The 14,416-nt window shown below is 37.7% G+C and overlaps 1 protein-coding gene and 1 non-coding gene across 2 annotated transcripts; one reads left to right on the forward strand and one right to left on the reverse strand.

Annotated features, from left to right (window-relative positions):
• Positions 1 to 541: 541 nt before the first annotated feature.
• On the reverse strand, positions 542 to 11,982 carry LOC149801225 (sodium-dependent glucose transporter 1A-like). The gene is made up of 3 exons (XM_089955293.1): positions 11,221 to 11,982; positions 4,440 to 4,731; positions 542 to 3,551 (listed from the first exon to the last, which is right to left on the reverse strand). Exons 1-3 carry the CDS (start codon positions 11,299 to 11,301, stop codon positions 2,488 to 2,490), a joined length of 1,437 nt encoding a protein of 478 aa, XP_089811419.1. The 5' UTR covers positions 11,302 to 11,982; the 3' UTR covers positions 542 to 2,487.
• Positions 11,983 to 12,157: 175 nt separating this feature from the next.
• Trnag-gcc (transfer RNA glycine (anticodon GCC)) lies at positions 12,158 to 12,228 on the forward strand. Its single transcript has one exon. It is a non-coding gene; the product is annotated as a tRNA-Gly (tRNA).
• Positions 12,229 to 14,416: the final 2,188 nt, after the last annotated feature.

The following is a 14,416-nucleotide window of genomic DNA, read 5'->3' on the forward strand; positions in this document are numbered from 1 at the left end:
ACCCTATTAATGTGACGATTAGACTCAAGGTATTCTTTTCTTGATCCAGTTTAGTACCTTGCCACCAATGGAAAATTCCATAGCGATCGATAATTTTCGTCTGGAAGTTTCTTGTTAACAGTTGAGGTGCATATCATTCAATAATCAGGATGGAAAAGACTTTGGTTAAACAAAATTAGTATTAAATTTTCAAAAAATTCATATTTAACTGAGTCAATGCACATACATGACCTATATGACTTTTACTACAACCGCTGTTTCAGGGCAGTTCGGGCCTGGTACGAAATGAGGACGATGGGCCCACAAAATATTGTTTTCTCGATCACTAGAGAAATGGTGTGAAAGATTCATAGAAAAAAATGCAGGTTTGTTTTCAAAACCAAATTTATTAAAAATAATCTGCTTTAACTATAATCTGTTTTAAACATATTCCAAAATTTTCGGGCTCCCCTAGCCTGTTGGCCAGGTGCGATCGCACGCCGCGACTCTGACACACGCATATACGCCTGATATGTGCAGGAGATGGAACAAACAATAGGAGTAAAATCAATAATTTATTCAAAGAATATTAAGTTTTATTAAAATAATTTCCCTTAAAAAGTGTGTATACGTTGTGTCCAGGTTATGCTAAAATGTATTCTCCCGTATTGGTTTGCTTGTGAATCAGCAAGAATTGTTTTTTGCATAGATATATTTACAACTGAATTGAACGAAAATAGTGTTAAACTATACATGTATCTGAGTAAAATATCAAAATATATTAGAAGTGATTCTGAGTTTTTGGATCAATCAGCAAATATATACAAAAGCAAGAAGCATGATAGGTAATGAAAATATCGAAGAATTGCAACAATAAGCAATAATGACATTTTCAAAATTAGCCACACAACGAGTATGATGAACAGGTGAATATTTCCTTCATTACGCAGGGGAAATCTTAACTTTTCTTCCACATAGTTATTCATAAAAAACAGAGATTAATATTTGTTTCATGGGAACTTTTTAGTCGGTGACTTTAGTAAGTTATAAGGGTACTGATAAAAAGAAAACCCTGCCTCTGTCATTCTCGTTTTCCCCGATTTCACATTTGGTGCGAATACTACCAGTATCTAGTGTATATATCATCAGCACAGTTTTCTAAGAAGTAATTACTTATTGATAATTTACAATTAAATTTCAGAAAATGATAAATTTATTCTTAAACACGTAGCCGCAGTTTTATGCATGATGCGTAGATATATTTGTATTTGGATTTGTGATTTTATGCATAGTTTTCTAGGAATGAAACTTGGACAAATCATTAATATGTTTGCATACGGATTTTTGATTTTGTTTTCTCCATTATAGTTCATATCACAGTCGCACCAATTTGAATAAAACAATGGACACTTACAAACATGATTTTGATAAGATTGTTTCCTCCTTTGGCATAAAATTTCAACAACTTATATTGATTCGACTCATTCGTTTACATGCAAAGGTGACCAAAGAACCTTGCATAGGACATCGTCAAGGAATGAATCCTGGCCATCGGAATTTCGCTCAGTTCATTATGGTTCCTTTCTTCCTCCGTAATGTATGGAATCTGGCGATGACCTTTCAAGTGGGACTCTGACTTCAAAACCATGCAACTTACGCATAGGTCAAACATTGTTTATAATTTCTGAGATAGAGAAACCTGCTGAAAGGAATGTTGTTTACTTTCTTTCCATATTTTGAATTGATTTTGAAAAGATTTTATCCAAACAACATCCACAGTTTGCGGTGGTAAATGTGGCATATATTTTGAAACTGACCCATGACACATTATTTCGGACTGCATAACCATTTCGGCCCGTGCTCACTGTATACAACTACAAACGGTTCTGAATATAAATAAATACGGTGTACAACAAAGTTCTTAGTAGTTAACAGTACGTCAGTGTATCCTCTCAAAGTACTCCCCATGGCCCCCTCCACACCTTGTACTGATCATTTGTTCTTCGTATTACATTTTGTTCGAACATTTTGGCTTTTCATGGCTCTCATTCGGTGATAACTAGCCATTGGATACTCACGCTGGGCATACATGCTCAGCAATGTTCATCACAATGAACATTGATAAAATAAACTGGAAAAAAATGAAGACGTAAAAGTTACAACGCGATCTTTTGACTGGTCATGAACATAGACTGGATGGTCATGCGCTTTTTTTTTAATGATTAGTGTGAAAGAAAAACCTTTTATGTAGCTCCCCACCCTTGAAGAATTGTAGCTGACATGGTACTGAATAAATAAATAAATAAATAAATAGATAAATAAATAATGAATTAAATAAATAAATAATGAACTAAATAAATAAATGTTTCTCATGTATTTAACCATTTTCTGTAAGAAGTGAATTACAGCCCTATGATAAAATTGATTCGCCAATCAGCTGATGTAAATGCACGCTTGATTTAAAATTCCGAGCTAAAATCACCGAACCACTGACATCTTCGTACTGTCTTAGCTATTCAATTCAGTCTCATCTTCATCAGAAGCTTGGCCTGTGTCAATCTGCCTCAGTTCTTCGACTTTTACGTGAACCATGAACCTACTTTTTCTAGAAGAACCAACTGAGATCATCACCATGGCAATGACAAAAATGCATATTGCTGAAACTTGTAGCACATATAATATAGAACGTGGTCCGAATAAGGAATAAACATGGCCGCTCGTCCAGGTGTACGTCATATCTCCGAATCCACCCCCGAATATGATCATCATAACCCAAATTCCAGTAATTTCTATCTGAATGTTCCCATAGGAAATCCCCGCAGGATAAAGAGGCGCAATAAATAAACCATTCGTTGCTGTGAAGAACCACAACAACATGTTATTTCTTGTGGAAAAGATGTCGAGAAATGTGACAGAAATTAGATTAAGGGTAGCTTCCACGGCAAACAGAGTTCGTTGACTGATATATTTCGAAGCTATGGAGCCAATAAAGCGTCCAAAAGCAAAGCTAGCCCAAAATAACATGTTTAGGTACGATGCTGAATCTTTGTCAAATTTAAGTTCATCCACAGAAAATGATCGAACAAAGTTTCCAAATAACTGTTCTGCACCAACCAAGTTGAAGTAGAAAATAAAGAGTAAAATTAACATCAGAGTTCCATAACAGAACGACCCTCCAGCATAGCTGCCAGGATTTATCATCTCCTTGAATGTTCTGGATTTAATTTTCCGTCGCGAGACGCTGATGTCCAAGCGACTGTATTGGTTGTGTCGTCTCTGCCGTATGTGTAGATATTGATATACAAAGAAAGGAACACCAATACAAAAGGTTACTATGGAAACAATGAGGTACGCAACGTGTACTTGAGATTCCTCAAGAATTATCACAGAATCATGGTTTTGAAAGTTGGATGAATTGACCTTTTCTGTGGTATTGTACTCAACAAACTTGGCAAGAAAAGGGTTGACTATTATAGGAACGAGAAGTGCGCCAATTCCAAAACCCATGTGAAGTGCGTGCATTGGGGACGCTGCGTGTTCCTCCCATAACTCAAGTGTTGCACTCTGTCCAGCTGAAATATAATATTTTGACGAAATTAGGTCATGGAGAAGTTGACTGATATTCATTTATGTCGATCTTTAATAAGTAATGATCAAGGTACAAATTATATGTAACACGTGACTGGTTTCTACATGAATAATAACCCAGATAAACCTTCTATTGCCGATTCAAAAGAGAACTGAGTTAATATTTGTCAATATTCGGACTCTTATTTAGCTAGTATACCACAATTCATCGACTAGTGTTTGAGATATTCATTGTAGGTTGAAGTGAAACAATGTAGTGGAGTTGCTTGCGATCTCTGCCAGCTTGCCAGCATAATGTAACATGTATCTTTCTATAGTTGCTATATGGCTGACAGTGGTAAAAGAAGGTTAAATGAATTATGCCTGTGTTAACGATATATCACAAAGAGTACGAGAGAAAATAAATTGTTCTTAAATGTGGTTCCTAGATGTAAAGATTCTATTTACATGAAACAGTTTTGGACGATAAACATTTTTTCTTCTTCCATTAAGAAAATGAAAGTTCCAGTTGCCAGGATAGAGTAAGCTCTGCCTGCTTAGTAGTACAATCGAAGTTTTGCTTATAAATCATATCAGTCAAAAGACAGACGAAAATGTAAAGAAAATACAATGAAAAGTTTAAAAGTAACGATCTACATTCATGCGCTACCACACAGCCCCATAGGTCCTTATATAGGTCACTAGTCCAGTTAAGTCTTTCGCACTAAATAACTTTGCTAACACAGTGTGAATCATAACAATAATGCCGTTATTAACCTGTACCCGTTTCTGTGCATGGGTATCTCATTTCACTTATTGATTTGGTCAGTGCAAGTATTTCCAGAAACGATATATCTAACACTGTCCTCCATAGACTTATGTTAAGTACTCACCAACGCTAGTCATCCCTGCAGCAGCCCCACTGGCGAAGTAAAGGAACCAGAGGAATCCAGTGTCCTTGATGAAGGGCATCATACTGATGGCCAGTGCTGCCCCCATTTGACTGATTCCCGCGATAAGATCCTTCCAATCCGAAAAGCGGTCCACCAAGATACCGGACACGAAAGCGCCCAGTAACGCCCCCGCCCCTCTACCAGACACGCTGCCGGCGATGCTCTCTAAGTTCGTATGTAACAACAGTTTCATGTCCAGTAAGGTGGGTCCAGCTATCTCCATGTACATACCCTGAAGTTCAGTTAAACTACATTTTCAATACATACAAGCATCAAGCAAACATTTCTACCTACCCACTTTAAAACTGCCTACGCACCTACATAGCTATCCATCTTCGTTAATTACCCGACAGACTGATTTAGCTAACCTTTCATCAAATAAATCAACCGATGAATAGTGTAAAATATAGAAAATTATTCTCAAAATATTTGTCTATTTTCATTCCTAAACCTGCACATGGTAAAAATATATCTTTATATTTCATATAATTAAATATAAGATTTCCCACTGTCCTATGCGACGCCTGGTTGTATGTGCCTACAAATAGTTAAGCTTCCAGCAAGGAAAACAAACGTATTATGCGCTAGAATAAACAATGAAAACTGAATTACCTATTAGACCGGTAAATTTTATTTTTTGGCGCAGAAATATGACTTGGCGCTGTAATAATGCCATTTTTTGTAACAGGTTATGTCATTCCAAACTTCCAACTCTCTTACATCGGTGACATTCGTACGTTAAGCTTATGAATAATGTTGAAAAGTAAGTTAACGTACAAGAAAAAAAAAAAGGCGGGAGTGGTGTGCTAAAGAGTGAGTTCAACATTTTAAGCTTCGATTCTGGAGTAAATTTAGTAATTTGACAAGACAAGGTGAGACGAGACAAGAACAGACCAAGACCAGACTTTATTACATTCAGGTTGTAAGGTCACAACATAATGAGGCATATAAGAAAAATAACATAAATATATGGCGTATAATGATAATACATATTGCTTAACAGGACTTAAAATATTTAGAAAATACAATCTAATAACCTGCAAATAGTTTTTAAAAGTCGTACGTTGCCTGTATTCATTAACTGGTTATATTTATAAACGTTAGTCCTGGAAATGTAAAAGCGGGGTATTCATTTTCGTCTTTCACTGTGAAAATATGAATAAGACAGAAGATAATGATATTCATTTCCTATTTCTTGAGACAAAGTGTGAAATATCTTTCGTTATAGGGAACATTAGCCCACCTACCAGTTTCAACCGGAAACCTATAATTTGCAGTACTAAACTTAATTAAAATTTTAGATATATTTTTTGGTAATGAAAAATATATATTTTCTAAATCTAAACACGTTTCAAATATTAGATATATATTTTTGTAATGAAAAATATATATTTTCTAAATCTAAACACGTTTCAAATAATCTGTAATGTATACCTTTAGATGACGTACTGAGGTTAGCTGCCCAAGCCTGTATGTATTGGTCTTTCAGTCGTTGTTCTACAGAATTTGTTAACCATTTAACTGATACAAAACTTTAAAACTTTGATTTCTCCATACCTAAATCAATCCAACATTATCCAAAATAGAATTTACTTCAAGTAACCATTTATGGTCATACAAATTATCACCAAAAGTGTTAATATAGAAGATAATACATACAATAAGATACATTTTATTCATGATCACTAACCACATTAGCCCAAAAGTTTATCATGCGACTTTTAATGTTGATAATTAATGGGAAACGACCAAGTTCGATGTATACCATAAATAGAGGAGTATATTTTTTCGACAATAAATATACTTATGAGGAAAGAAAGACGAGTTTTCTCGACTATATATGATTTTACAAATCCCAAATGTTACAAGGATATGTTAAAATCAGTAAAATGGGTTAGATCGAACCATTTCAGTTGACAATCAGTAGTCAAATCTAAATTGTGTATACTCTTTTTTTGTAAGTGCATACTTTTATTAGCTAGGGGTGCTCGTTATTTAGGCCGTTGGAAAACCGGATATATTTCATCCTGTGGTACCCAAAAAATAATATTAAAAAGTCCGATATATTTTAACTAGCGTCTTCCCAACTTGTTTTATATTTTTACCACATGCTGTTATCCTATATTAACGTTTAAGTGTGTGTGTGTGTGTGTGTGTGTGTGTGTGTGTGTGTGCGTGTGACATAGAGAGAGAGAGAGAGGTCCACCTCGGATGCGGGAGGTCGTAAGTTCGATCCCCAGCCGAGTCATACCAAAGACTTACAAAAATTGTACTAACAGCTGCCTCGCTAGGTGCTCAGCATTACGAGGTTAGTGTTAGGACTGGTCGGCCTGGTGTCAGGATGATGTGACTGGGTGGGACATCACGCTACATATCTGCGACATGATGTCCCAGTGCTAGACATCACTGTAAACTGCCACACTACAGACATCGTAGCGATATGACTGAAAAATTGTTAAAGCTACGTTAAAAATCCAAATCACACACACACACACACACACACACAGGGAAATGCATTCATTATGGCATGCATCTCTAGGATGACGTGTGTGTGTGTGTGTGTGTGTGTGTGAGATTTGGATTTTTAACGTAGCTTTAACACTTTTTCAGTCATATCGCTACGATGTCTGCAGTGTGACAGGTTATAGTGATGTCTAGCACTGGGGCATCATGACGCAGACATGTAGCATGATGTCCCACCCAGTCACATTATCTCAACACCAGGCCGACCAGTCCTAACACTAACATCATAATGCTGAGCGCCAAGCAAAGCAGCTGTTAGTACCATTATTTTGTAAGTCTTTGGTATGACTCGGTCGGGGATCGAACCCACGACCTCCCGCATTCGAGGCGGACGCTCTAACCACTAGGCCACCGGAGCGGTAGGATACATATGTAATAATTGGTCTTTTGGAGCCTCTGGCTTCACGAAACCATGGTAAGAGGTTGGCATGCCAGCCTGTTGTGATAAATCGCATCCGTACAAATCATGAATTCCTAAGGATAGGAATTCAAGGGAACACCCGCTGTAAGCTAAGTTCTCGCATTTGCTGAGATGTGACCTCCTGTATTTGAAAACTACGACTGTTTGTTCTAATAGGCAAAGCTTCGGTCGTCTCTGGAGCAACAGAATCATCTGTAGTTGTCTCATGGACAGGCGACCGGAACGATGAGATCTGCTGCATCGAGGAGACCCAACTGGCGATGGAATTATCGGGCTGATATGTCATTCTTCGAGAGGACAAAGGACACGGACGAGATGGTTTTCAATGCATGTTCCTGACGGAGATAAATCATGTTTACAGGCGTTTTGAACTCCATACACAAGTGGATGAAATGCTGAGATGAGATGAGACGATATTGGATAGTGTATTTGTATTTGTTCAGAATGAATCCAAAGTGAAGAAGGAGTGAAAAAAGGGAAACCAGGTCTTGACTTAGAATATAACTCATCTGGTGCTTTTGAAGTTTGTCGTCCAGACAGATGTATGTCTCGGACGTGGAGATGGCTCTGAAGTAAGACACTGTTCTGTCCACAATTATTTTCACGACTGATGTTGATATCAAAAGGAAGTGCTAGTATACTGTATTCCTGAAAGCGAATCTTGGGAATGTCCTCGAGGGCTCGTTTATTAGAACATGGAGACTCATAATATTGGAATTTCCGCTATATACCATATCGACCCATTGGAGAATTTCTATAGGTTTAACAATAGCTAATGTTAAATCACCTTATGCCCGGAGGTACCTGTTTGAACGTGGGATGGTCTTTCATTGCCAAGAGATCGACGGATGTAGGGACTCTGAATATCGCCGCCGACGGGGCAGGAGGAGATAAATACATTTCGGTCGGTAGTGAATGAAACAGTTTCTGGATCGATGCAAGGAAGGCGATGTTTATAACTGTTAAGGCGAAGCTTACAAAGACTGACGACGAGATATACAAGACATCGTTCTTAATGCGATATTGGAATTTCAAGACGATAACAGGGGCCCGTGTGGTCTAAAGTGCTCACCTCTGTCTGCATGAGTTCGAGCCTCGGCCTCGGCCAATGTGGGTACGTGAGAAATCTTGCCAGTAGTTTCTCGTAGGTCGGTGGTTTTTTCAGGGGTTTTCCCGGGTTCTTCCTCCAACACTAATACTGGCCGCCATGTATATCCTATATTGTGTTAAAAAATGATGATAAACCCAACAACAAAATCAAGACGATAACCCAAATAGCCCGGGTTTGCTTTGACTCTTCCGACCAAAAATGACCCTGACCCTACACCTCAACATAAACATACAAATATCAAAATAGGGTTAGAAGGGACAGCGACTGTAATGTCGCTTACGTCGGTACCGTAATGATAAGTGGTGGTGGTCGTCTAGAAGCCGTTAGATGATGGTCGGTGAAGACACTGGACTGAGATGAATAAGTACAGGTACAGGGCCTACCTGGATCCGTAATAGGTATTGACAATACATTATATCTTACGGGTTATTCAATGATGATGCTCGTGTTCAGAAGCTTGGATGGGACACGTGATATTCTATTTAACGTAACTTGTTCCCTCACGCATCTGCCGATGGTTTATTCGGCAACCCTCAATGTTGTCAGCGAATAACAATTTCTCCCTCCACACCATCGGCTACATAAGAAGACTTCATGAGCATGTCAGAAAGCTATAAAATAACGTCATCGTTGGCTGGATAATGAGCCTTTGCGCAATAGAAATATGAAAATCTAGCTAGCTAAAGTGAAATATGTCGGTGTAGTTGAAAAATAACATCCCCAACCCGGTGAAGTTGAATCAGATACCCGACCAAGTATCTGTGGTTTACTAAATCGCTTGTTGAAAGACAAGTTGGCACCAGCAAATATACTATTAGTACTAGCTTATATGTCAAGTCCAACAGATCTGCCGTTGTATAATGCGCCAGTATTGGCTGCTTAACAAACAAACAAAACAATTGTTTGCTTTCTAGCCAGTAGTCTGTCAAGACAAGTTGCTAGGTCTCTTGACGAAAATGTTATAAAGCATGGTGCGCTTGCAGCTTGTACAACCTCTGAAAAGCTTGCGAAGTTAGATGTTGAAAATAATGCGAAGTATGTTGTTCACAGCACAGGGCCTCGTATCGTTGCTTACAATTGACCTGTGATACATAAAGGGAAGACACTTCTCTCCTTTCTCGCGCGACCCATTTAAGAATAAACACTGTTATTTCAAGCTACATTTCGCGTAGCGTAATAAATTTGGTTTAGCTCAGGCATTCTACTTTGTATGGGTATCCAAAGTTTGGCTTACTATCATACTTTTAAAGAATGACCGACCATTTTCGCACGCTACTGCTCGACATGGCGTGATTGCACTCGCTTAATATGCAAGAACAACGCGCTGAATGGAATACTACCTTCTCATTGGCCAACTGAAAATAAGTTGTAAATAACTGCAGGACGTAATTTTATTTTAACCAATGAGAGGACAGTATTCCATTCAGCGGGATCTCACCTGCATTTTAAGCGGGCGCGATCACGGTCATGACGAGCAGTAGCATGGGAAAATGGTCTGACATTCCTTAAACTTATGATAGTAAGCCAAACTTTGGAGATGTATACAAAGTCGAATGCCTGAGCTAAACATCGAGCTCCTATGGTCCACATTAATATTAAAGAGGGGCTGTTAACTACTGTACAAAGGCATCGAAAGAAACACGTGTCACCGATAAACAATTGATAGAGTTGCAATGGAATGCAGGCATTTGCTTGTGAATCTGACAAAGAAACTAACGCATAAGTACCCCCCCCCCTTTAAATGTTATTCATTAGTTAGAAATCTGTCAGAATTGGATCGCAGAATTTAGCGATAGCGTAACCTACTATGAATACATGTACACTCAAGCGCGACAAAAGGTAAAATCAAGGGAGCAGTTATTAATTCATTTTAAGAAAACGAGGCTTGGATGCCTAGAACACTAAACACCTCTTCAAATGAATTAGACAGCTCTATCATTGATTTGAAGAGGTCTCTAATCGTTTTGATCAATGCCGAATTCGAAAGGTCTTTAATTCTATTTAAGAGCTCTACAACGTAGCTACTGACCTATCTTACCCATTTGAATTGGATTCGTCTACAATTCAAATAAAGACATCAGCAATTATTGAGGGCAATCACTAATTGATAAACCTAGCTCGCTAACCCAATCGAGAGCTCTTTAAACATTTAGAGGGCTTTATATTAAATTAAATAAATGTAAAACGGCCTCACACAGGTTTACCCTATATAAAAATGATACCTACTGCATCGAACATAACTCGCTACAGCGGCCAGTTTTAAAATCTTGTTATTGTTCAAAATGATCAGTGTTGCAACCCCCAGCAGTGAAAACAAAGAAACGGTATAATCTTTGAATATGTCTGCAACCTCAAGGAGCTACATGAGAGGGCTGGCTGAAAACAAGGTAATATCTAGGGCTCTAATTATTTCCTATGTCAACTACACACACACACACACACACACACACACACACGGGACATGTATACGTCCCAGAAAATAATGTTAAAGGTACTTACAGCTTTAAATGAAACTACTTCGAAGTTTCAAAGATATCAAACTAAACCATTTCAAACCAGCTGAAATATTTAAACTGAAGTAATCCTGGACGTGATGGAAACCCCCGACAACCACCACCACCCAAACTAAACAATTTTTTTTTACCCCCCCCCCCCCACCAACTTACCGTAGATACCCATAGCATAATAAGGAAGAGGGTTTTTCCTCTTCGAAACCACGGACCATCCTTATTTTCATTGTGGTCCATTTCAGTTATAGTAGCCTTTTTAAATTTGTCGTCGGTTTAATGTGGCAGTTTTACCGGTATAGATCCACCACACAACTCGACCACAGCAACATCCACAAGGTAGAGCAACATAAAAAAATACATCATGCACCAGTGCAGGATCAACGTTTACCAACATTCCTTTTGTTTTCTCGTCAGATAGTTTTTGTTTTTGTTTTACTTGAACCAACTCCCTGAAAGTGCAGTGTCAGCTCCCGGCCTGCATGTCTTCATATTTACCATCCAACACATACTCTTGAAGTAGATATGACCACGTCATAGTTTTGTTTTTATTCTTTTCACGCAGGCGTAGTGTTCTCACTTGGTTGTTACCAGACTGATATTTATCGAGTATTGTATTCAAGTTGAAGCTAAGTTCATTTAATTTATGTACATGTCGACGTACCTGTTACATTATCAGTGCGTAAGGTAAATTTAATGTACAACATATCTTTCTCAGTATAGGCTTAGTACATAATCCCTCTATATCTTGACCTATCGAGATATCGTTTTTGCCGTTCATGAACTGCAAGGAAGACAAGAATTAATAAATTCGCTTCCTGACTGAAATCCAAACCTCTTTTGAACAAGCCGTAAGAACATGTACTATTCAGGTCAAGCGATTATCATCGAGTCAAGGGGCAACTCTAACTCTGCCAGGACAGCTTTCACAAGGAAGTTACTACTGTGCTAATAGGTAAAAAATAATGATTGACGGAAATTATAATTACAATATAAAATATGACTACTAAATAAAATAATATCATCTGTGAACAAATGAATCAACAATTACTTTTTCAACAGAATGTAAATACATTTTTACGAAAGGTTTGTATAAGCATCGGTGGTTCAGTGGTAGAATGCTCGCCTGCCACGCGGGCGGCCCGGGTTCGATTCCCGGCCGATGCACATTTTTTTTTTCTTCTTTCTTTTCTTCCATTTTATGCTCCTTTTGCAGAAAGATTCAGATCGTTTAATATTTTTCAGTGACTATATTAGAATGAAACAAAATCGTCTTTATGGCTAGCTGTTTATGCACGAAATATCCTTTTAAAATAATGAGGAAAGGGGGTAAAAGGACAAGGATGTTGCCTTTGGATCTCAACAGAAAACAAACATTAATATGCATTACATCAAACTTTTCAGCAGCATAATTATGAAATTGACAAAATAGTTGAGGACAGATAGAACAATCCAACTGCAGTGATTAAAGTTAAAGTTCCGGTGACCATTGGAATCCCTAGTTTCATCTGATCCTTTCCACCCCATTTTTAGATATGTTGACCTTTTTTTTAAAAATGGGGTGAAAAGGGTCAGAGAAAACTTTAATTATGGAACCCATGTGCACTTATTTTTTAGAACAGAATATCATATAAATCAGAGGTTCGCAAATTGGGGTACATGGACCTCTGGTGGTCTGCAAGTTCCATTCAGGTGGTTCATGGAAAGGTTTACAATAGTTATGGAACAATCAACATCAGGAAAGATCATTATGTGCTCCATCAAAACCCTTGGCAATTATCAAGTGGTCCACTCTGACCCATGGCAATTATTAAGTGGTCCACTCTGACCCATGTCAATTATTAAGTGGTCCACTCTGACCCATGTCAATTATTAAGTGGTTCACTCTGACCCATGGCAATTATTAAGTGGTCCACTCTGATCCATGGCAATTATTAAGTGGTCCACTCTGACCCTCAGCAAAATGTTCAAATTATTATCATGATCCAAATGAACAGGGGATGGGTCAATCAAAAAAATTCTTATGGCTTTGTGTTCATCTTAAGGGATTACAAAGGCAATTATAAATAGAGAGACCCTTGAAGGGACTGCTGCTGTACTGTCTGAAAAGAGTTTCCAGGAATCCAAGATAAGAATTTCTAACTTTTAACTTCTGAGTGTTGAAATGATCTCTGCTATTCTTGAAAGATAACAAGAGTTTTAATTTGCTGCAATGGTGGTCAGATTGATGTCAGACTGGCAACCATATTTATTTAGGACCAACAAACATAAATAAAAGTGTTTTATAAAAAGCCCCAGGTCAATACAAACATGCATTCAGGAGTAAGAGTGAGCCCAAGATTTTCAAGATGGCCATGTAGCAGCCTACTGTATGTAAGGTTTGCATCGTCTTCTTTTAAAACTTTTTTTAGAACTAACTAGATATCATGAAGGTCCCGGTGAAAACCCCACGTTTATATGGCCATCCATTCAGAAGAAGTAGTGATAACAAGATTGTCAAGATGGCCACTCTGGTGGCAATACTGGTTCCCTGAGTGGCACAATTGTCATGGCAGTCTTCCATGTATTTCAGGAGTAGTGCTAGTGAATGGATAATGGACAAAAGACCATCAAATAAAATCTTCTGGTAAATGACTAGCAAGGAAAATAAAAACTTTAGATTCAACATGTGCTGCACTTTACATCGGTTCTTTTTTTCTTCATGCTCCTGAAGAGCTGAGTTTTTCTTTTTTTTAATAATTACACAGCAAAATTGGCAAACAAAACACCCCACATCTTGTAGCTAATAATGACACAAGACACTTAGTAATTTAAATAGTTAAACACTTGATAAAGCCTAGTCTATAACAATGATACATTTTTTGTTCACATCATTTTTACATTAATTTTCTTGATTTCACTTTTAATTGCTATTTTGTATTGCCATTGTGTTGAAGCAGAATTAAATATGAAGTACAACAGTATTATAATCATGAAATCTTGTAGTTTAGATTCTCCACCATCTTGTTTTGATGCAAAAAGCTGAGAAAGGTAAACAATTTTAAAATGAGTAGATTCACCTTGAAGTGTCTGTAGCTTTACTGACCAAAGCTAATTTCCAAGAATTCAAGACAAGACCATCATTTTCTGTTAAATGCAGAGTGTTAAAACCATTGAATATTTTTTAGCAACAGCTAGATTTTCAAGATAGCCACTGTGGTTGCCATACTTGATGCACGATTTACACCATATGAAAAAACCCATAAAATCTTCAAGAAGGCCACTGTTGTGGCCATATTGGCTGCCTGAGAGGTGCCACTTTTCATTTATGATCAACTAGACCATGGGATGATTGAGTGTATACAGTTCCGTGGCA

The sequence above is a fragment of the Sinohyriopsis cumingii genome, chromosome 4 (genome assembly GCF_028554795.1).
Source record: "Sinohyriopsis cumingii isolate HCF-2022 chromosome 4, ASM2855479v2, whole genome shotgun sequence".
NCBI classification, from domain to species: Eukaryota; Metazoa; Mollusca; class Bivalvia; order Unionida; family Unionidae; genus Sinohyriopsis; species Sinohyriopsis cumingii.